This window comes from Hippocampus zosterae, chromosome 4, assembly GCF_025434085.1.
Source record: "Hippocampus zosterae strain Florida chromosome 4, ASM2543408v3, whole genome shotgun sequence".
Lineage (NCBI taxonomy): Eukaryota > Metazoa > Chordata > Actinopteri > Syngnathiformes > Syngnathidae > Hippocampus > Hippocampus zosterae.
Window position 1 is genome coordinate 1,436,373 of NC_067454.1, and position 23,614 is coordinate 1,459,986.

At 45.2% G+C, this 23,614-nt stretch overlaps 5 protein-coding genes across 10 annotated transcripts in view; 2 read left to right on the top strand and 3 right to left on the bottom strand.

The window, feature by feature from the left end:
• LOC127599038 (gastrula zinc finger protein XlCGF57.1-like) overlaps positions 1-23,614 on the bottom strand; it is an 83,222-nt gene that overhangs the window by 3,579 nt on the left and 56,029 nt on the right. The window lies entirely within an intron of this gene.
• Positions 243-7,035, bottom strand: LOC127599066 (gastrula zinc finger protein XlCGF7.1-like). 4 transcript variants are annotated; one of them, XM_052062727.1, is made up of 3 exons: positions 6,702-7,003; positions 5,483-5,599; positions 243-1,721 (listed from the first exon to the last, which is right to left on the bottom strand). In XM_052062727.1, the coding sequence occupies exons 2-3, from the start codon at positions 5,595-5,597 to the stop codon at positions 649-651; spliced, it is 1,188 nt and encodes a 395-aa protein (XP_051918687.1). In that variant the 5' UTR covers positions 5,598-5,599; positions 6,702-7,003; the 3' UTR covers positions 243-648. The 4 variants fall into 4 exon arrangements, with proteins under 4 accessions (XP_051918687.1, XP_051918689.1, XP_051918686.1 ...); XM_052062729.1 differs by lacking the exon at positions 6,702-7,003 and having other exon boundaries at positions 5,404-5,538; XM_052062726.1 differs by lacking the exons at positions 5,483-5,599; positions 6,702-7,003 and adding an exon at positions 2,915-3,735.
• Positions 7,159-11,102, top strand: LOC127599048 (zinc finger protein OZF-like). The gene is made up of 3 exons (XM_052062697.1): positions 7,159-7,606; positions 8,949-9,143; positions 9,237-11,102. The coding sequence occupies exons 1-3, from the start codon at positions 7,486-7,488 to the stop codon at positions 10,397-10,399; spliced, it is 1,479 nt and encodes a 492-aa protein (XP_051918657.1). The 5' UTR covers positions 7,159-7,485; the 3' UTR covers positions 10,400-11,102.
• On the bottom strand, positions 16,768-19,459 carry LOC127599104 (gastrula zinc finger protein XlCGF7.1-like). 2 transcript variants are annotated; one of them, XR_007961996.1, is made up of 2 exons: positions 18,996-19,459; positions 16,768-17,668 (listed from the first exon to the last, which is right to left on the bottom strand). XR_007961996.1 is itself a non-coding variant. In XM_052062792.1 (2 exons), exons 1-2 carry the CDS (start codon positions 18,274-18,276, stop codon positions 16,914-16,916), a joined length of 852 nt encoding a protein of 283 aa, XP_051918752.1. In that variant the 5' UTR covers positions 18,277-18,989; the 3' UTR covers positions 16,768-16,913. The 2 variants fall into 2 exon arrangements, 1 of the variants encoding a protein (XP_051918752.1); XM_052062792.1 differs by lacking the exon at positions 18,996-19,459 and adding an exon at positions 18,180-18,989.
• Positions 20,171-23,128, top strand: LOC127599057 (zinc finger protein OZF-like). Of its 2 annotated transcripts, XM_052062715.1 has the most exons (3): positions 20,171-20,424; positions 21,698-21,778; positions 21,815-23,128. In XM_052062715.1, exons 1-3 carry the CDS (start codon positions 20,298-20,300, stop codon positions 22,873-22,875), a joined length of 1,269 nt encoding a protein of 422 aa, XP_051918675.1. In that variant the 5' UTR covers positions 20,171-20,297; the 3' UTR covers positions 22,876-23,128. The 2 variants fall into 2 exon arrangements, with proteins under 2 accessions (XP_051918675.1, XP_051918674.1); XM_052062714.1 differs by having other exon boundaries at positions 21,698-23,128.

The window sequence follows — 23,614 nt, forward strand, 5'->3', positions numbered from 1 at the left end:
GTTTCTTACGTGTAAAATAATGGATAATTATGACGATAATAATACATAAGTGAAATCATGGTTGATTAAAGTATTTATTAAATGAATTAATGTCAATTCTATACCTATTTACGTCGTGATGCAGAAAAAGAGATGTTTTTTTTACGCGCGCACACACCCACACACACACCATCACCACCACTATCAAGTTGCCATCTAATTTTAGTCAGGATTATGATAAAATACCTTCGATTTTGGAAATCGTTGGTTCATTCATATTTATTTTCCATGAATTGACAATTCACATAATTTCACAACCCAAGGCTCTTTTTCTTTACATTTTTTCCATCTCGCGTGAGAGACCGTAAAGCAATGACCACCGATGGGATGTTGTGACTTTCCAGGAACATTGTAGAAGTGATCAAAATATGATACCTGGCAGAGATTTATCAAAATAAAGCGTTAAAGTGTTCTTTCCTAATTATTGTGAGCAATCGTGAACATGATCGGTGTCGTCCCAAAAACAAATATGGTAAACGATTCATAATAACACATCAAGGTTATTTGGGCATACTCTACTTGTTATTTCAGAAGTGTCTATCAATCAGTACCCAGGAAGTGGCTCAGTTTTAAAAAGATTGGTCACTCATGATAGATGGATGGGTGGATTCAATGATTGGCGCTCTTCTTCCCAGCACACTCGTGTTTGTCCATCTGATACTTATAAGCAAATCGTTGATCACAGCCACTGCAACCGAATGCTTTCTCACCGGTGTGTGTTCTCAAATGTCGAACCAAAGCGGAATTGTCACTGAAGCTGAAGTCGCAGACTGAGCAGGCGTACGGTTTCTCTCCAGTGTGTATTCTTGTGTGCGTTATTAAATGTCCCTTCATGGAGAATTTTTTACCACAAACTAAGCAAGCATAGGGTTTCTCTCCAGTGTGCGTTCTTGTGTGCCTAACTAAACTTCCCTTGACGGAAAATTGTTTTTCACAAACTGTACAGGCAAAAGGTTTCTCAACTTTATGTATCCTCATGTGAGTTGTTAAGTGAGCCCTTTGAGTCAGTCTAAGATCACATACTGGGCAAGCAAAAGGTTTTTCTCCAGTGTGTGTCCTCATGTGATTTGTTAAACTCACCTTTTGAGTTAAGACGAGACCACATACTGAGCAGACAAAAGTGTCTTCCCCTGTATGTGTTCTTGTGTGCGCGATCAAATGTCCCTTCTGAGTGAATCTCTTGCCACAAACTGAGCAGGAAAAAGGTTTCTCTCCAGTGTGTGTTCTTGTGTGTGTTCTTAAATGTCCCTTCATGGAGAACCTTTTTTCACATATCGAACATGCAAAAGGTTTCTCACCGGTGTGGGTTCTTGTGTGTCTTTTCAACGCTGACTTGTTGACAAATGTTTTGTCACACTGCGAACATTTCATGTGTTTATTGTCAGCGCGACATTTCATCTCACCTTTTGAGTGTTCCTGATCAGCGTCGGAGGACTGTGACATTATGTCATCACAATCTGATAGTGGAGCTAAGAGGCTGTCTGGTTGGGATCCGCCACAGTGATCTCCACCACCTCCTTCCTCGTCATCACCTTCACTTTTTATGACGGTCAATGGAAAGTCGGTGGCTTCAGCCTCCTGCTCTTTCTCTTTGCTGCAGCAGAGCTCTGGCTCTTCCTCCTCATTTGTTTGAAAGGGCTCCTGCTCCGGCTGCTCAGAAGCAAGAAATTCTTCACAGACGTCTACAGGACACAAGAAGGAAAAATAAGCATGGTTTGGCAGTCAAGTTTTGCTGAGTCATGTCTCATGCTGTACCTCTGTTGTTGTCTGCTAATTAATTATTGAATTCCAAACCACATATTAAGCTTGCAAAAGGTTTCCCCCCAGTATGAGTTCTGGTGTGTTGTATTCATTTGTGCCTTTACCGTGAATCCTTTCCCACAAACTGTGCAGGCAAAAGGTTTCTCACACGTGTGCATTCTCTGAAGATTTGTTAAACTGTGTTTTGTTCTGTTTTTTGCATGAATGCAAGACTGAACAAGAAAAAGGCTTTTTCTCCCGTGTGTGTGTGTGTGTGTGCTATTTATGTCCCTTCTGAGTGAAAACCTTTACCATAGTCTGAGCAGACAACACTTTTCTCCCCAGCATGTGTTCTTCTGTGCATCCTTAAATGTCCCTTCAGAGTGAAACTGTTCACGTGAACTGAGCAGGCAAAAGGTTTCTCCCCTGTACATATTCTGGTGTGTGCCATCACATGTGTCTAAGTCTTTTATCACTTGATGTCTTCTTGAATGCCTTTTCAGTGACAACTAGATCAAAAAAGTTTGGTCACAGTGAGGACACTTCAAGTGCTTGTTGTCCATGTGACATGTCGTATCACCTTTGGAGTGACCATCATCATCATCATCATTGGTGTCAGGAGAGTGTGATGTTGTGTCGTCACTGTCTGATGGTGCTACGAGGTCGTCTGCTTGAGATCCTCTACAATGGCCGTCATCAACTTCTTCATCATCGTAATCGTCATTCTTTATGATGGTCAATGGAGAGGTGATTATATCAGCCTCCTGCGTTTTTAATGTGGTGTGGCTCCAGCTCCTTCGTCCCTTTAATTTGAGAGGGCTGCAATTCCGCCTCTTCTTTCATTTGGTGGTGCTCGGGGTGAAGACCCATGCAGGACACAAAGACCCCGTCGGGGGAATGTGAGCCAAAGTTGTGGTGGCTCTGTCAGAAGGGGTCCTGTATATTCACGCTATAATAGATGCAGTTTGTGCAATTGTATTCTCGGCTATAACTGTGTCCTGGCCTCACTAAAAAAACTTTCACGTCCTTATGTATGTATGAGCTATATTTCTTAAGCAGGTCCATAATAAACGTGGCGGGAATGGCGTTGAAAATAAAAAGTCGTAACGAAATAATTGAGCGCAAGCGAACAAACCTTCTCCGCGTGTTACATGTTGAGGCCTCTTGAAAACAGCGGCCATCCGTTGACGCTCCGCTTTTTTAGTTCCAGAGAGTTCCTCCTCTGACTGTTCTGCTTTCACGCGCTTTGCACACATTTTCAAAAGATAATCAACACTTGATACTCGGACTCGTTCCCTTGCTGAGCGTTGTGTGGCTAACAAGCGCCTCTCTAGTTTGCAGCTAGGAAGCTAAGCTAACTCGAGAAGGTCCTACGTCTGTCGGGACGAGTTCATAACGAAAACACGTAGCGATGTTTTCCACCAGTACAGCTCCGACTACATCTTGGGCTTAGTCATTCTAGTACGAATACAGGAAGAGTTATGAAATATAGCCCCACCCCTCAAAAAGGTGTTTAGCACCCTTCAAAAATGTCAGGAGCGCTGGAATGGAATTCGGACGGAAAGTCCACTTGGACAAACCACATGCTGTCGCTACGATAATAACATTCGAAAACAAACGAGGAATTGAACAAACAGTGTAGGCGAATACGCACGGAACTACAATTTCATGGTTGCATGGGTCGTGTTGAAAATTCAATCACTCCTTACACTCTAATCATCAGTTCCTATTACGAATGAACGTCTCCACAAACATTTTCCGAACTCTCCAACATGAATTTATTAATAAAAGTGCTTTTTGCATCTGTACGTAGCTCCCCTCTCCCAATGTTAAAAGCCAGGCGGAACGTAAGGTCCAGAAACCCAGCAAGGTTTATCTTCGCCTCGAAGTGGACTGACCGGCGATCAAAAGGAGCCCCCTTGTGGCTACTAACCAGAAGACACGCACCTTTTGGTAAAATTCACACGAATAATCCAAAATACGATTTTCTGGGACCTGGCCAATCGATACAGGCCACCTCTTGCGCAAAGAAAGACGGCATAGGCTGTAGCTGACCTTTGGCCCCATTGAGGATAAGCGTTGTAACATGAACGGACGGACTCTGGAAAAAAATAGCTATTTTATTTGGAAATTGACCAACTACGAAACATACACTATAATTACCGGTACATGATTGCAATTGATTTCATATACATTTCTAGGCAGCGTTGCATGTTTTGCATACAATAAAACAGGTAAACACGGGCGGCCCGGTAGTCCAGTGGTTAGCACGTCGGCTTCACAGTGCAGAGGTACCGGGTTCGATTCCAGCTCCGGCCTCCCTGTGTGGAGTTTGCATGTTCTACTCAGGCCCGCGTGGGTTTTCTCCGGGTGCTCCGGTTTCCTCCCACATTCCAAAAACGTGCGTGGCAGGCTGATTGAACACTCTAAATTGTCCCTAAGTGAGTGTGAGTGTGAATGGTTGTTCGTCTCTGTGTGCCCTGCGATTGGCTGGCAACCGATTCAGGGTGTCCCCCGCCTACTGCTCAGAGACAGCTGGGATAGGCTCCAGCACCCCCCGCGACCCTAGTGAGGATCAAGCGGCCCGGAAGATGAATGAATGAATGAAAAAACAGGTAAACAAAACATATCAGGCCACTTTGTTACCCCGCGCATTTGTAAAGGTCTTCTCATTTATCCCAAGGGGTCATGAATATGTTTTCTTGACAGACCAAGTACAGATCAAGATTTAGCGCTGTGATGTTGATTCGTGTCATGAATGCATGAAAACAAGCATCAACGCAAAGCCCAAATGGCAGAACCAAAGAGAACAAATACAATTTAGCTTAGTTGCATTGAGCCTCGACCAAAATTGGACATTTTTGAACACTTGTGCAGTGTTTGATTCGGCCTTACATACCAGATACACTTTTAGAGCATGATTTTCCTGTCGCAGTTGATTTAAAGCTTCATTACTTGCTGCTGTTCTTACCAGGACACGTGTGTCTCTTAATTTGATCCTTCCGAGAGAATCTTTTCTCACAAGCGTTGCAAGTGAACGGCTTCTCGCCGGTGTGAATTCTTGTGTGCGTTTTCAAAGTGCACCTGTGAGCAAATTTTTTCTGGCAAATTGAGCAGCTAAACTGTTTCTCCCCGGTGTGCGTTCTCATGTGTTTCGCCAATTTGGAACGTTCGCTGAAACTGAAAGTGCAGACGGAGCAGGAAAAAGGTTTCTCGCCGGTGTGTATCCTTGTGTGTGTTTTCAAATGTCCCTTGATGGAGAATCTTTTCCCGCAAAATGGGCAGGCAAAGGGTTTCTCACCTGTGTGAGTTCTCATGTGCGTTGTTAAATTAATCTTTTGAGCTAATCTAATGCCACACACCGTGCAAGAAAAAGGTTTTTCCCCAGTGTGCGTTCTCCCGTGTCTGTTCAAATGTCCCTTCTCCGCAAATCTTTTACCGCAATCTGAACAACCGAAAGGTTTTTCCCCTTTGTGACTTCTCACGTGAACCTTCAAATTCCACTTGGAGCTAAAAGTTTTCCCGCACTGAGAACACTGCCAGCGTTTGTCACTAGCGTGGCATGTCTTTTCGCCTTTTGAGCGCTCATCATCGTCATCATCGGTGCCAGGCGAGTGCGATGACCTGTCCTCACTCCCTGTGAGGAGAGCTACGGCAGCATCTTCTTTTGAAACCCCGCGGTGATTTCCGTCACATTCCTCACCCTTCACCCTGGCCAAAGTCAATGGAAACTTGGCAACGTCTGCCTCCTGTTCTTCCTCCTTAATGCGGGATGGCTGTGGTTCCCACTGCTCAGGACCAAGATAGTCCTCACTCATGTCTGCAGGACACAGAAAAGCAAACACACACATTTTGGTTAAGTCTGCTGAAATGAAAACCACACAAACAATTGTATGTTTTTTTTTTGTATTTTTGCAGAGTAGAATTTGTCAATGGCGGCCCGGTAGTCCAGTGGTTAGCACGCCGGCTTCACAGTGCAGAGGTACCGGGTTCGATTCCAGCTCCGGCCTTCCTGTGTGGAGTTTGCATGTTCTTCCCGGGCTTGCGTGGGTTTTCTCCGGGTGCTCCGGTTTCCTCCCACATTCCAAAAACATGCGTGGCAGGCTGATTGAACACTCTAAATTGTCCCTTGGTGTGAGTGTGAGTGTGAATGGTTGTTCGTCTCTGTGTGCCCTGCGATTGGCTGGCAACCGATTCAGGGTGTCCCCCGCCTACTGCCCGGAGACGGCTGGGATAGGCTCCAGCACCCCCCTGCGACCCTAGTGAGGATCAAGCGGTTCGGAAGATGAATGAATGAATTTGTCACCATTCGCAGGGGGAGCAGAAGAATTTGCGACAATTTCGCTTAAGAAAACTGTTGCAGTGCAGCAAAATGACTGTTTCGAGTGAAAAGCTCTTCTTAGGTTGTGCCACGCAACAAGGTTTTGGTCAGGACTCAATACATAAAGTTGTGTGAAACTGGAAAATTTTCAACAAGTCTCAAAGTCTTGGTGATCATTAGTCCAGAGTTAAACAATTTGCCTATAAATTGAGAACGTTGAGCATTGTTTCTAATTCTACCATGAAGTGGCAAGAGCAGAGTACATTTTCCTCACGTTATGTTCATCAGATATTTAGATATTCAGATTTATGGTGAGGTTGGAGACTCGCGTTTATAAATCCTGTATTTGGAACTAGAAAATCAGCTATTTTCACAGTCGTCAACAATCAAAATGTGAAATATTTGCCCCGCGAACAGAAAAGAAAAACCCCAGACACATGCTCAACCCGATCAGGACCTGCATGTACAAACCTACTCGGGGCTGGACAAAAACAACGTCCAGTCGTTCACTTCTTTTTGTTCCGGAAAGTTCTCCATCGTTCTCTTCTCTCGCACTTTTTGAACGCATTTACAGACGATGATCACAAGACTTCACACTCACCCCCGATCTCTGCTGTGCGATGTATTGAAACCAAATACGTTTCCTTGTTAGCTGCTAGCAAGCTCAGCCTAGCAAAATAGCCCGAGAACCTTCAACGTGCAACGAGACGAGTGTATCCGGATGCCAGAAGCCAGAAGCAAGGACTTTGCCGCCCGTTAAAGTGACGTTGGACTCATTATGTCGCGACTTCACTACGTGCAGAATTAATCTTGGAAGAAGCTCGAGCGGTACAAAACGTCGGTGGGAGTAGTAGAGCAGCCACTAAAGTAGTACGGAATCCCACTTGGCCAAATGATGGGTGTTCGACGAAAACCTTGAATGTGGTAAAGTGCTCCGATGGACGAAGCGGCTCGTTAATTTGATGCTTACAACGGATCAATCGTTTAACTATGCAGAGCCAATTCCAGCTGATTCCACTCAATGGATTACAATATGTGGCGCAAACCCATATTGCGACAGCGTCGTAGTTTGTCCAAGTGACGTTGCCGTACAGCTGTTTCTGTTGCAGCTTCACTTCCGTGTACGGTTTGTTTGATCAAAGGCGCCCCAATTACAAATCCTTCCCTAAATGATTAATGGCATACTAACAAAATTGTTAGTACATCGCATCACTACTTTTATTGTCTTTTAAGTCCAAATAAATTCGTCTCCGTGCACGTCGATGCGTCTTGGGCTAGCTTAGGTTAGCCTGCTAGCCGCTAACAAAGACACGACTTTGTTGTCCAGCGATCACTTTAAGCACAGGTCGCGAGTGACTGTAAAGTGTTGTGGCAATCGTGCGAAAATGTGTGCGAAAAGTGTGAAAGGAGATTACGCGGAGGAACCTTTTGGAACAAAAGAGGAGTGCGAGCGACAACATCAACCACTGGACGCTGCTGTCAAGGAGCCTCGCGATGACAGAGCAGGTTTGTTCACTTCGTCATTTCAACTAGACGCAAATTGTGCGCATTTTTTTTTCCAACAATGGAATCTCATGACAACACGCTGTGCGATGTCTAGTACTGCCGGTGTTTTGGTGGCTCTACGGCAGCCTTGCTTCAGGCCACCGTGGACACGACAAACAGAATCGAGGTGCACTGGGCAGGGTGGGCAAATGTCATTCGTACTTTGACACCATAACAACTCGAACACCACACAGTGTACATTCAGATTGTACAAAACGTGTGCGGAAATTTGGAAACATAAAATGACCACTGGACAAAACTGATTAAAAAAAATATATGTATATATAACCAGCGTAGCTTTTTAAAGTACACAATCAATCCCTGCCCCACCTTATGAAAAGATCACAACAATTGTATTCACCTTGAACGTCCTCCTGGATTTGTACAGTTCTTAATGCCACCAAAATTAATCAAACAGATTAAAAGGATGAACCACACACATTTTATGTCATTTGAATCCATTGCTCATCCTCATCAATATAGCAATAAGCCCATCACAAATCTCAATAGTTTGCACTTTATTGCTCTCCTTCTCACCACAAATACATCAGTAACGCCGACTAGTGTTGTTAGCGTCAATTGGAACCTCGGCGAATGACTCTGGGTTGGATCGCTAAACCTAATGCGCAAACACACAAAGACCTCTCTTTGAGCAAAAATGTCCCGGCAATCATTTTCTTCTTTAGACTTAGCGGTGATTGCCATTTCAAAAACAAAGATTTGTTTTTTGGGGGTTCGTGGGGGAGTTTCTATATTCAGCCACCAATAACGTTCATCGCACCAGTGATCGTTGCCTACTGCTGTTTTTGCTGAAGAATTAAAGTGAATGTGCTTCTCAAACCTAATCAAAGCATCAAAGTCACAGCATGAGACTTGACTGAGCAAACCTTGACTTTAGCAAGGGCGGCCCGGTAGTCCGGTGGTTAGCACGTCGGCTTCACAGTGCAGAGGTACCGGGTTCGATTCCAACTCCGGCCTCCCTGTGTGGAGTTTGCATGTTCTCCCCGGGCCGGCGTGGGTTTTCTCCGGGTGCTCCGGTTTCCTCCCACGTTCCAAAAACATGTGTGGCAGGCTGATTGAACACTCTAAATTGTCCCTAGGTGTGAGTGTGAGCGCGAATGGTTGTTTGTCTCTGTGTGCCCTGCGATTGGCTGGCAACCGATTCAGGGTGTCGCCCGCCTACTGCCCGGAGACAGCTGGGATAGGCTCCAGCACCCACCACGACCCTAGTGAGGATCAAGCGGCTTGGAAGATGAATGAATGACTTTAGCAACCCAAGTGTTTGTCTTCTCGTGTCCTGCAGATGTCAGTGATGAATATCTTCATCCTGAGCAGCAGGAATGGAGCTTCAAGAGGGAGAAGCAGGAGTCAGAACAGCCCTACGTTAAAGAGGAAGAGCAAGAAGCTGCCATCACAGAATTTCCTTTTCCCGGGGTCATTGTGAAGAGTGAAGGTGATGCCGAGCAAGATGAGCGGCCGCTGCTTCGTCCCAGTCAAAGTGATGAGCCACATAAAAATCACCACGTGAGACTTGACTAAGCGAAGCTTGACTTGACCAAACAACGCCTGTTTGTCTTCTTGTGTGCTGCAGACATTGGCGAAGAATATCTTTGTTCTGAGCGGCAGGAGATTAAAGAGGAAGAGCGGGAGACTCAGCTCGCACAGTTTCCGTCGGCTGGTGTCATTGTGAAGATTGAAGGTGATGGCGAGGAAGAAAGTAATGGCGAGCGCCGTGGAGGATCACAAAAAGATGGGCTCTTAGCTCCACTATCAGACTCTCCTGACACCGATGATGAACACTCTCCAGGTGATGCGGACACATATTGGAAATGCTCGCAGTGTGGCAAAGTATCCAGTTCAAAGTGGGGCTTGAAAATACACATGAGAACACACACCGGGGAGAAACCTTTTGCCTGCTCCATTTGTGGGAAAAGATTCACTCAGAAGGGGCATTTACGAGCACACACGCGAACACACACTGGGGAGAAACCATTTCCCTGCACAGTCTGCGGTCTTGTCTTGAGTCAAAAGGTAAATTTGACTAATCACATGAGAATACACACTGGGGAGAAGCCCTTTGCCTGCTCGGTTTGTGGTAAAAGATTCTCTGTGAAGGGACATTTGAAAATCCATACAAGGACACACACTGGAGAGAAACCCTTTGCCTGCTCGGTTTGTGGTCAAACCTTCTCTCTCAAGGGACATTTGAGAACACACACAAGAACACACACTGGAGAGAAGCCTTATCCCTGCTCAGTTTGCGGCAAAAGATTCTCTATCAAGGGACATTTAGTAGCACACACAAGAACGCATACCGGGGAGAGACCTTTTTCCTGCTCCGTGTGTGGTCTTCGATTAACTCAAAAGATTAGTTTAACCAATCACATGACCATTCACACAGGGGAGAAGCCTTACGAGTGCTCATTTTGCGGTAAAAAATTCTCAATAAAGGGACAGTTGATGACGCACACCAGAATACACACTGGAGAGAAACCATTTGTCTGCTCCGTCTGCACCGTAAGTTTCAGTGATCGTTCTGGATTAGTCAAACACATGAGAACGCACACGGGGGAGAAACTGTACTCATGCTCATTCTGTGGCAAAAGTTTCTCTCAAAGATGCACTTTGACAATCCACACCAGGACACACACCGGTGAAAAGCCGTACAGTTGCGATGTTTGCGAGAAAAGATTCTCCCGTAAGGATCAGGTGAAGAAACACAAGTGTGTTGGTAAGAAGAGAAGCGATCAATGAAGTGTAAAGAAATGTTGAGTCTTTGTGACGAAGTGTCCAAGTCTTTCAAACAGTGAGTGTGTTCACTCGCTCTGCTCGAGGCGTCAATGCTGTTCAGATGAATTGTCATTGCTTTCTTTGGTCATGAGTCCTTCAAACATCCGTGTAATTTGTATTGAAAAGTGTGAGACACTTGATTTTGGTACAGACGCTCCGAATATGATTCAAAAACGGAGTCAGGAAAATGTGTCCGATTGACGAATCATTCATACTCTCTTAACTCATTCACTCCCAAAGACGTTTTTAAACGTCTTTTCAGACTTGGTCCAGAATTGGCTGGTACTGAATCAGTTAAAAGCGTTACATGTCAGGTCACGGGCATGCACCTGTCGAAGACCTGCACCACATGTTGGGAGTGAGGTCACAGTCGAGATGTGCGATATAACTCCACACAATTTTAAAATGTCGGACTGCCCGACATGGTTTCTGCGGTGAGTTTGATGTGCAGATATTGTTAGCACTGCTTATATGAGACGGCTTTCTATGGCGACATCCTCGTGCCTTGCCCGGCAAGCATGACCAGTCAACGCACTACTTCATCCAACTCTTGCATGAGTGTAACCGTTGGACTGAATCGAATTACTATTTATTCCTTTATCAGTTTGATTGTTGTTGTATATAACATGTGTGTTTTAGAAATAAACGGAGAACGGTTCAGAGACAATTGCAATTCATTTCATGTCGTGTAAAGGGAAAATGGCAAAGTGGAAAACATCATCAATGGGATTTGAAATGACATTGATCGGGCTATAAAATCTTGTCAATATCGTCCTGTGCTAGCGTGGCTCACAAATGGATTTCCAACTTGGAAACACATGATCAACAATGCACGTCCGTTTTTTATATTTGAATAAAATTTGTACATACACACACACACACACACACACACACCTACCTAAAACGATGGCAACACCAGTTATAAATATACAGACAATATACAGAAAAAAACACTACAGTATATCCCGAAAATATACGAGTATATATAAATATATTATAAATATATAAAAGTATATATACGAAAAAAAAGACCATGTAGAGTACAGCGTTTTTAGCCGAAAAAAACGACCATGTAAAGTAAGGCGTTTTTAGCCAGAAAAACGACCATGTTGAGTACGCCGTTTTTAGACAAAAAAACGACCATGTATAGTAAGGCGTTTTTCGCCAAAAAAAGGACCATGTAAAGGCATTTTTAGCCGAAAAAAAAACGACCATGTATAGTAAGGCGTTTTTAGGCAAAAAAAACGACCATGTATAGTAAGGCGTTTTTAGACGAAAAAAAACAATCATGTATAGTAAGGCGTTTTTCGCCCCAAAAAACGACCATGTAAAGTAAGGCGTTTTTAGCCAGAAAAAAACACCATGTATAGTAAGACGTTTTTAGACGAAAAATACGACCATGTATAGTAAGGCGTTTTTCGCCGAAAAAAGGACCATGTAAAGGCGTTTTTAGCCGAAAAAAACGACCATGTATAGTAAGGCATTTTTCGCCCAAAAAAACGACCATGTATAGTAAGGCGTTTTTCGCCCAAAAAAACGACCATGTATAGTAAGGCGTTTTTCGCCCAAAAAAACGACCATGTATAGTAAGGCGTTTTTAGACCAAAAAAAACAATCATGTATAGTAAGGCGTTTTTAGCCGAAAAAAACGACCATGTATAGTAAGGCGTTTTTCGCCCCAAAAAACGACCATGTAAAGTAAGGCGTTTTTAGCCAGAAAAAAAACACCATGTACAGTAAGGCGTTTTTAGACGAAAAATACAACCATGTATAGAAAGGCGTTTTTCGCCGAAAAAAACGACCATGTATAGTAAGGCGTTTTAATCCCCCCAAAAAATGACCATGTATAGAAAGGCGTTTTTAGCCGAAAAAAACGACCATGTATGGTAAGGCGTTTTTAGACGAAAGAAACTACCATGAAAGCAGGTATGCTTCACACTCCTTACCAGTAAATGGCAGTATTCATACATTCATTCATTTTCCGAGCCGTTTGATCCTCACTAGGGTCGCGGGGGGTGCCGCAGCCTATCCCAGCTGTCTTTGGGCAGTAGGCGGGGGACACCCTGAATCGGTTGCCAGCCAATCGCAGGGCACACAGAAACAAACAACCATTCGCACACACACTCACACTTAGGGACAATTTAGAGTGTTCAATCAGCCTGCCATGCATGTTTTTGGAATGTGGGAGGAAACCGGAGCACCCGGAGAAAACACACGCAGGCCCGGGGAGAACATGCAAACTCCACACAGGGAGGCCGGAGCTGGAATCGAACCCGGTACCTCTGCACTGTGAAGCCGACGTGCTAACCACTGGACTACCGGGCCGCCCTTAAACGGCAGTAATGCAGGTGAAATATTCTCGCCGACCACCATAAAACTCCATATGACGATGAAGAAAACGAGGAGGGGGGAGGAGCAGGATGGAGAGGGGGAGGAGGAGGAGGAAAAAGTGGAGGAAGAAGACGTATAAGCAGGAGAAAAACGAAGAAAAATTCAGCGGCAACAGCAGCAAAGGGGGCGAAGAAGAAACAAAGGAAGAAAAGCAAGAAGAAGAAGAAGAGCAAAAAGAAGAAGAAGAAGAAAAAGAAAATAAGTGTACAGTACACGTATTAGAAGAGAAGGCACTCACAATTACAGCACTTAACATGACTGCGGATAGGCTGCGAGCAGTACGTTTCATGACTACTTAACGTGAGCAAAATATCCTTCAATCATAATTCTTCCCGTACGAGTAAACTTCTCAATTTACCTTGACACGCTTCTCCGTGTAAGTTAATTTGGCGTAGATCGCTGGAAAAAAAAAGTATTTTCGTGTCAAATGATCTGTTGCGATGGATGACAAATAACGTCGCCGTCGTTAGTAATGGCAGGTCAGCGAAAGGATACAACAGCTAATCGTTCTTTTGAAGACTGTATTTATCAAAAGACGGATGGCTGTTAAGATGATTCGAGCGACGATGCCGCGGCTACGTGTTAACTTTTATTCATTCATTCATTCATCTTCCGAGCCGCTTGATCCTCACTAGTGTCGCGGGGGGTGCTGGAGCCTATCCCAGCTGTCTCCAGGCAGTAGGCGGGGGACACCCTGAATCGGTTGCCAGCCAATCGCAGGGCACACAGAAACGAACAACCATTCGCACTCGCACTCCCACCTAGGGACAATTTAGAGTGTTCAATCAGCCTGCTACGCATGTTTTTGGAATGTGGGAGGAAACCGGAGCACCCGGAGAAAACCCACGCAGGCCCGGGGAGAACATGCAAACTCCACACAGGGAGGCCGGAGCTGGAATCGAACCCGGTACCTCTGCACTGTGAAGCCCACGTGCTAACCACCGGACTACCGGGCCGTCGCTTTACACCAGTATTGCTATGATATTTCCATCTCCCTCGTGGTTATCATTTGGGGAGTTTGTACTTAGACTTAATAAAACTGTTGAAGGAACATAAATGGAATTTTTCAACCGCCTACATATTCCTGATAAACCCGCCCTGCCCCCCCCCCGAAAAAAAAAAACATTTAAGAACAATAACGTACTTCGTTAAAGTCGCAACATGAGAGTTTGTGCCACGTTTGACTTCATGAAAGCATTTGTCTTTGTCTCCTTTTGTCCTGCAGGCGCCAGTGAAGTGTGTCGTCATCCTGAGCAGCTGAGGCCCCACCCCCGACCACATCAAATGGACGACAAGTCAATGCATCCTCGCATTAAGGAGGAGGAGGAGTGGCCAGAGACTCGCCTCATTAAAGAGGAAGCGGAGTCAGAGCTCTCCTACGTTAAGGTGGAAGTGCAGGAAGCCGACATCACCCGTTTGCCATTGACGGTTGTCCTTTTGAAGAGTGAAGATCATGAAGCCAACGCTCCCAGTGAGGTGAACCGACGGGTGGAGGCTCCGAGCTGCAGCGGCTCAAGTCGGAACAGGCCCACTGAAGGAAATGCATCCCGAGCAACCAGCCTCCTCGCTCCACTCTCAGATAGCGACTTCACGTCACACTCCTCTGATGATGATGATGAAGAAGAGTCTGAAGGCGATATGACATGTCACCCTGACAACGAACACGTGGACTGTTCTCAGTGTGGGAAAACCTTCGTTTCAAAATGGGGCTTGAAAGCGCACATGAAAATGCACACCGGAGAGCAGCCTTTTGGCTGCTCCCTTTGTGGCAAACGTTTCTCCATAAAGAAAAGCTTAATAAGGCACACAAGAACACACACTGGGGAGAAACCATTTGCCTGCTCGGTGTGTGGTCATCGAGTGATTCAAGAGACCCATCTGATAGCTCACATGAGGACACACACTGGAGAAAAACCTTTTGCTTGTCCAGTTTGCGCCAAAAAATTCACTCAGAAAGCGCATTTAAGAACGCACGTGAGAACACACACCGGTGAGAAACCTTTTGCCTGCGCAGTGTGCAAGTTCAGTTTCAGTGATAGTTCAGCATTGGTTCGGCACACCAGAAGACACACCGGTGAGAAGCCGTTCACTTGCGACGTGTGCGAAAAGCAATTCTCCCGCAGGTATCTGGTTCACAGGCACAAGTGTTCTGTTGAGAAGAGCAGCGAAAAATGAAGCCTCAAATAAACTACTGGAGAGAAACTCTGACTCATCCAAGTGCGGGTGTAAGTAAGGATGGCAGGAGCCTCTCTTTGGTTTAGCCTTTTGAAGCTCAGTTTGGTTATTTTAAAGTGTATGCGTGTAATTCTTTGACTCAGAATTTGGGATCCCAAGTGCAAAAGTTTGATGTGGCACTTTACAAGACAGATGGGGGCCCTCACACAGTTCATCTAGAAGTGAAAACAAATATTTGCCCTCTCGCCCCAAAAATCTGCATAGTTTCCCCACTTTAAGATCGTCAAATATAATTACAATAACATAAAAGATGTTGTATACATATATTCATACAATAATTCTGTGAATATATTCATATTTGATGATCTAAAATGTATTTTTAAATGACTGTTTTTGTTTTTTTTTAATGAATGAGAATACAAACCAAATCCATCCAATCCGATCTGTTTTATCCTCACGAGTGAGCCGGCCGCGCGGGAGCTACTCAGAGCTGACTTCGGAGGAAGCCGGAGTACCCGAAGAAAACCCACTTGCCACGTGGAGAACATGCAAACTCCACACAGGAAGGCCAGAGCCATAATCGAACCCTGCACCTCTGCGCTGTGAGGCTAACCGGTTGAGCACCGTGCCGCCGGATTATGTACAGCAGGCGTGTCCACATCCGGTCCTGGGGGGCCACTGTCCTGCCTGTTTTTCCATCTCTCCTGGCTGCAACACACCTGATTCAGATGATCAGATCATCAGCCAGCTCGGAAGCAGCATTAGAAGGATCCTGATTATTTGAATCAGGTGTGTTGCTCCTGGGAAAACTGGAAGACGGGCAGGACAGCGGCCCTTGAGGACCGACTTTGGACACCCCTGGGCGAAGCTCTCAATTTACCGGTCGATCTATGTCCCAACCCTCACCTATGGTCACGAGCTATGGGTCGTGACCGAAAGAACGAGATCCCGGTTACAAGCGGCCGAAATGAGTTTTCTCTGCAGGGTGTCCGGACTCTCTCTTAGAGATAAGGTGAGAAGCTCGGTCATCCGGGAGGGGCTCAGAGTCGAGCCGCTTCTAACTCCACATCGAGAGGAGCCAGATGAGGTGGCTTGGGCATCTGATCCGGATGCCCCGAGCGCCTCCCCGTTGAGGTGTTCCGGTCATGTCCCACCGGGAGGAGACCCCGAGGAAGACCCAGGACACGCTGGAGAGACTATGTCACCCAGCTGGCCTGGGAACGCCTCGTGATCCCCCGGGGAGAGCTGGAAGAAGTAGCTAGGGAGAGGGAAGTCTGGGCTTCCCTGCTAAAGCTGTTGCCCCCGCGACCCGGCCCCGGATAAGCGGTAGATGGATGGATGGATGGATGGATGGAGTACAGTATACAGTATCTTCATAAGAAGCAGGTTCTCAAAAAGCAGAAACGTGGAGACCCGACTAGAAACAACAACAATGCCCTCTGGTGGTCGTAAGTAAAAGGTGCAAAAAGCTGGCAGCCCTCCCCAGGTGGTCATCCATCCAAATAGAGGCCCTGCAGTTTATTTGTTTGTGGCGCTGAATAAAAGAAGGACGACACCGTTTATATTTTTCAATCCGGAAAGCTAAATTGGCTTTTGACACCAGCTGACGCGTGGACGTGCAATGTGGAGGCCAGGTTGACATTCGAGTTTGGCATCGAAAGGCAATACTTTTTTTTTTTCAGCTGAGGATTGGATTCTTCTATGCGTTGTAAGACGGTGAAAGGCATACATTTAGGGCGCTATAATACACACTGAATACTCGCAGAGTCTGAAGACGTATTTATTCAGGAGCACATATTGTAGACTTTACAGCTTAGCACAGGTAAGTCACTTGACAATTCATCATTCGCTGCTTGTTTCTCGAAAACCTGATCCGAATGGCGTCCCCCACCCTTTGCAACGGAATGCTTTCTCAACCGGTGTGAATTCTTTTGTGTTTTCTGAGATGCCCCTTCTGGGTGAACCTTTTACCGCACAGTATGCAGGCAAAAGGTTTCTCCCCAGTGTGCGTTTTCGTGTGTTCGACTAAATGTCTCTTGCCGGAGAATCTTTTACCGCAAACTGTGCAGGCAAAAGGTTTCTCCCCAGCGTGTGTACTGACGTGTGCTATCAAATAGCGCTTTACCGAGAACGTTTTACCACAAAGTGAGCACACAAATGGTTTCTCTTCAGTGTGCGTTCTCACGTGATTGGTTAAGCTACTCTTTTGCGTTAACCTAAGGCCACACACTGTGCAGCAAAAAGGTTTTTCCCCAGTGTGTGTTCTGACGTGAGTGTTCAAATGTCCCTGACGAGTGAATCTCTTCCCACAATCGGAGCAACTGAAAGCTTTCGTTCTCGTGTGGCTAACCACGTGCTTTTTCAAGAGAGACTCAAAGCCAAAAGTTTTTTCACACTGAGAACAATTCCAGCGTTTGGTGACCCTTCGACTCGCCGTGTCACTTTTAGCGCGTTCGTCTGCATCAGGAAAGTGTGAGGTTATGTGGGATCCTCCACAGGGCTCGCTTTCTTCGACATCATCTTCGCTCTTGACAATGACAGTCAGAGGAAAGTTGGTAATATCACTGTCCTCTTCTTCCTCTTTGATGTAGTGGGTGTCTGGCGCCTCTTCCTCATTCACCAGAGCGGGCTCAGGCTGCTCAGGATGACGATATTCTTCACTGACCTCTGTTGGAGCCAAGAAAACAAACTTGGGTTGGTGAAGTCAGGCTTTGCTCTGTCGGGTGTCATGTTACGACTTTGATCGCGTGTATTGATGTAATCCTCACTTTTTTTTCACCAGCGATAGCAAAAAAAAAAAAAAAAAGTAAATGCCCCACTCAAAACATTTCCCATCGCAAGTCTCTGAATTGCAAGGCTCCTTCGTCCTCGCTCCTCGAAACATTGAACGTGACTCGTAAGTTAGCGTCTTAATTGTCTTCAACTCGCATTGAGGAATTTCCACCAGTTAGCTTAAAAAAAAAAATCGAGGGGCGTCTGACGCATCCTTTGTCGAAGTCTTTTAGCTCCTCACTGGTAACATGAAAACCGGCGCATACCAGCTACACTGTCAATGATGCATGGCTTCAAATTAAATGCGTAGTAGCTGCAATCCATGTTTGTGTAATTTCTTCAGCATTTTAGTTTGAATATACGATACATACTTTACAATGTTTCTGTTCTATTTGAGGCAACTTACCCATGCCGCTGGCACTAACAGAGCTCCATAGCATCACAGATGCTGGCTTTGCATCCAGAACAGTCCGGATGGCTCTTTTCCTCTTTGGCCATGACATCCACAATCTCCCAAAACAATTTGAAAGGTGGACTCGTCAGACCACAAAACGCTTCCACTTTTCCTCAGCTTTGCCTCAGTCCATCTTAGATGAGCTCGGGCTCAGAGAAAACGGCGGTGTTTTTTGCTGTACAATAAATGTCTTTTGATGACATTACGGATTATGAAATCTGTCGATTCCTTGGGAATTCACATTGAGGAACATTGTCCTTAAACTGTTTGACCTTTTTTTTTCCCAAGCGGTTGTTCACAAAGAGGTGAACCTCACCCTGTTGTTGCTTGTGAATGACTGAGCAATTCAGGGTACCGGTACCTCCTTTTCCACCCAATTACGGGCCCCATACCTGTTCACCTGTGTGATGCTCCAAATATATGTTTGATGAACACTCCTACACTTTGTCAGTCGTTTTGCCACCTGCCACAGCTTTTTTTTGGAACATAACGTGTTGCAGCTATGAAATATTCAAGTTAATGATTATTTGCCAGTGTTTGAACATTAAATATCTTGTGCCGGTAGTGCATTCAAGTAAAAATAGATTGACCATGATTTTCAAATCATTGTATTCGTGTTTAACACAACGTTGGGAGAGGGTTTGCAAATTCAAACGGCACTAGTGGCATCAATCGGGGGCCAAACGTCACAAATGAGTTTTGAGAAATAAACACGTGAATATCCTTTCCCAAAGAAAGCAGATAAGGGAGAAGAAAATATGAAGTAACCTGCTCTGTGAGACACATCTTGAAGCTTTTGGAAAACAGCGTCCTGAAGTTGACCTTGCCGCTCGTTCTCTTCTTTTGTACGAGAAAGTCCCTCCTCGTAGTCTCCTTTCACTCTCTTTGCACACATTTCACGCTATAAACCCAAGGCTTAATGCATTCTTTCTGCTTAGTGATGTCTTCATCACAAACGCGTCTCTTTGTTAGGAGCAAGCGAAGAAACGCCAAATTCAGGTCAACTCGGCAAAGCTAAAGTTCAACGTGTACCAGAATGGCACGACAACTGCATCTATGACGTTTCCTCCATCGAGATATTGCTGGGACGTACGGTGTGAAACCTTAAATGCTTCCAGTACAGGTTCAGGAGCAATTGTAATTTAGTGAAAGCGCCCGTCATTATGCCCTACGTATGCGGAAGTTGTACGGCAACTCTACTTGGACAAATTTAGTCCCATGGTCAGCACAACGCGGAAAAACGTTAAATTGACTCCTGTGAAACTAATCCGATGAGAAGATTAAAAATAAATTCAGCCATGTATCAAAGCATTACTAGATAGATAGATAGATAGATAGATAGATAGATAGATAGATAGATAGATAGATAGATAGATAGATAGATAGATAGATAGATAGATAGATAGATAGATAGATAGATAGATAGATAGATAGATAGATAGATAGATAGATAGATAGATAGATAGATAGATAGATAGATAGATAGATAGATAGATAGATAGATAGATAGATAGATAGATAGATAGATAGATAGATAATATTTAGGAGTTTTGTTGTGAACAGACAAAAATGCTCTCAATTATTTCCTGTTTTACTTTGAAAGTTCTGTTCCAACGTCCGGTTTGTCCATTATTTATGCTGTGTGTGTTATACTTGGCTACTGACCAATTCTAATAAAGCAAGAGACTGTCACGCAGACGCAGATTTTTCCTCCGTTTATCCAGCCGCCTTGAGGGGGGGGGACACTCGGGTATACTGCATAAGTAAGCCGCTGACAACAAGTTTATTGTTGTTCTTCGGGCAAATGTTTCTGAATAAAGAGAACCATCATCTCGTTTCAAAGGCAATGTTGCGAAATCTGAGGAGGGCAGTATTTCGCCATGTCGCAATTACACTGCCCCTCCTCGGAAAGACGAAGAAGAACCAACCGAGGCCGAGCTTCTTCGTTTTTCTACCTTGCTTAGCTTAGTTTAGCGTGCTAGCCGCTTAACAAAGAGTCGCGTTTGTTGTCATCATATCGCGAAGCAGAGAGCAAGTGTGGGTGTAAAGGCTTGTGATTACCGCGTGAAAATGTGCGCCAGACGTGTGAAAGAAGAAGAGTGCCAAGTGGCACTTTCTGCAGCAAAAGTAAACGAGCGACAACACCAACTACTGGACGCTGTGACCAAAAGGCCTCCAAATTTGTTACACAAAACAGGTTTGGTCGCCTCTTTTATCTTTTTTCCCTCTAGTACGTTATATCGAAAAGCATTCTCCTGTTTATTTTTAACGGAATCCTCGTTTTTGAAGTAGAACATCTAGGCCAGGGGTGCCCAAACTTTTTGGATCGAAGATCTACTTTTCGATCAACTAACCTCACGGGATCTACCCTTACCGGCGCGCGCACGAGGTTTTCATTAATCAATATATCCATCCATCCATCTTCCGAACCGCTTGATCCTCACTAGGGTCGCGGGGGGTGCTGGAGCCGATCCCAGCTGTTTCCGGGCAGTAGGCGGGGGACACCCTGAATCGGTTGCCAGCCAATCGCAGGGCACACAGAGACGAACAACCATTCACGCTCACACTCACACCTCGGGACAATTTAGAGTGTTCAATCAGCCTGCCACGCATGTTTTTGGAATGTGGGAGGAAACCGGAGCACCCGGAAAAAACCCACACAGGCCCGGGGAGAACATGCAAACTCCACACAGGGAGGCCGGAGCGGGAATCGAACCCGGTACCTCTGCACTGTGAAGCCCACGTGCTAACCACTGGACTACCGGGCCGCCCTAATCAATATATATCGTTGTATTAATGATTATTGTGTTTAGAGTTTGTTTATTGCATAAAGGCTTGAATAACATGTTTTTACTGGAACTCTTGAGACACATCCTGTTATTGGCGAAAACTCATGATTAAAAGCAGAAGTACATCTGCTGATAGTATGTGGAAAAAGTACAAAACAGGATGTTCTCAGATATGCCACTTGGTTACACAACAAAAGTAATGTGGCTGGGGGGAAGTGAGAATGGCCACTCACCCCCTCCCTAGCACACATTATAGAATAAAAGGAGGAGGACCGAGATCATTCGGCAGAGTCTGCTGTGGGTAGCGTACGGACGCCCAGCTCGTATTGAAGCTCACTCTGCTGAGGGTGTTGGCTCTCCACCCTAATGGCATACGGTAAGAGTTCTTTAGCTTCATACAACTTGTTTGAACTGTGTTATCATTTCTGTGTGGGACCAATAAAGTGCCTAACATCTCCTCACTCCACGTTATCCCCTTTACAATCATCATCAACAACAAATCAAACCAGACAGACTTTGTGGGCTGGCTGCTTGTCTGAAAATTTGATCAGCTCTGCATTAAACGTCTCTTGGACTGTTGTTGTTGTGCGCAGGCGCCACACCTACTCTTCTTAGTGTGTTCAAGCACAGTGTTTTATGACTTGTTGATACCTGACCATGTGTTTGTCGCATTTCCTACAGATGGCGCTGAAAAATATCTTCGTCCTGAGCATCAAAAGCCAGAGAACGCTTACGCTCAAGAGGAGTGTGCGCACCCCCGCATTAAAGAGGAAGAGCAGGAGTGTGCGCACCCCCGCGTTAAAGAGGAAGAGCAGGAGGCTGATATCGGCCGTCTACCATTGGCCTCTGTCTCTTTCAAGAGTGAAGATGATGAAGACGAAGGTCAGCATGAGGAGAACAAAGGGGTGCAGTCTCCAAGCAGCAGCTCTAGTCCACACGTGAAGGCCGAAGGGGATGGAGAGCGCTGCGGAGGAGCGCACCCAGACAGACTGTTAGCGCCGCTATCAGATAGTGACGACATAACTTCGCACTCCTCCGACACCGATGATGAACACGCTCAAGGTGAAAGAACATGTCGTAATAAGAACAAACGCTGGAAATGTTCTCGGTGTGGCAAAAGGTTTGTTTTCAAATCAGTTTTAAAGATTCACATGATGACCCACACTGGAGAGAAACCGTTTGTCTGCTCAATTTGCGGCAAAAGATTCGCTCGTAAACAAAATATGAGCGCGCACACACGAATCCATACTGGAGAAAAACCTTTCGTCTGCTCAGTATGTGGTAAAGGGTTCTCTTGTAGACAATCGATGACAAAGCACGCAACAATACATACCGGGGGAAACCCCTTTTCCTGCTCCGTGTGTGGTAAAGGATTCGCTGAACGGAGACATTTGAAAACACACACGAGAACACACGCTGGAGAGGAACCTTTTGAATGCACGGTTTGTGGTAAAAGGTACTTTCTCAAGAAAAGTCTCATGGACCACACAATATCACACACCGGAGAAAAACCATTTCAATGTCCAGTATGCAATAAAAGATTCACCCAGAAGGCATATTTAAAGTTACACATAGGAGCGCACGGTGGAGAAAAACCCTTTGGCTGCTCTGATTGTGGCAAAAGATACTATCTCGAGAGAGATTTAAGAAAGCACATGAGAACGCACACCGGAGAGAAACCTTTCGACTGTTCTGTTTGCGGTAAAAGATTCTCTGAAAGGGGAAATTTAACATTACACAAAAGAACTCACACTGGAGAGAAGCCCGTCGCCTGCTTAGTTTGTGGTAAAAGATTCTCTCACAAGGGAAATTTAAAAAGGCACACAAGAACCCATACAGGAGACAAACCTTTTGCCTGATCATTTAGCTGTAAAACATTCACCGACTGAGTACAATTTGCAACGCACACAGAAAAGATTAGCAAGATCACCCACTTGCGGAAGCCCGTTCGTTTTCAGCGTGTGCAAGAAAATATTCTCTGCAAATGATCACGTTAAGAGGCACAAATGCCGACAATGAAGCTCTAATTACATTTGGAAGAAAAAAAGACTTTTTGTGGTAACACAGAAAAGTCTGCTTGTGATGAATAAAGTGCAAGGTGTCAAAGAGTGATTGTGTTCAGAATCCTTGTTTTCCTATTGCGCATTTTTTACACCAATACTTGATGCATGACATCCGGTTCCGTTTAAATCGACTCAGTGTGGACATGGAGGGGATTTTAAACCAGGTCTCCACAACACGGGGAAAATTGTCTTCAACATCGACGGGAGCAGATCTCTTGACGGCGAACGACGGTCAACACTGAATCAACAATCAAGCCCTTTGTGTCCGAGTCTAGCGCGCTCTCTTCTGATCGCCCACCCGCCTCCTGCATTGGACTTGCTAATCGTGGACTTCAACAGCCCCCCTCCGCCCAGGTGGCCGGCGTCTTTGTGCACGGGCATTTGGGGGGTGTTGGATACGCAGCCAAATTAAAATTAAATGAAACTTTAAACATGATATAATTTTGCTGAGATTCCTCTAACACGCGCTCTCTTGCTAATTTATATATATAAAAAAATATCAACCATAGGACGTTGTATCGGTCTGTCGTGGTGA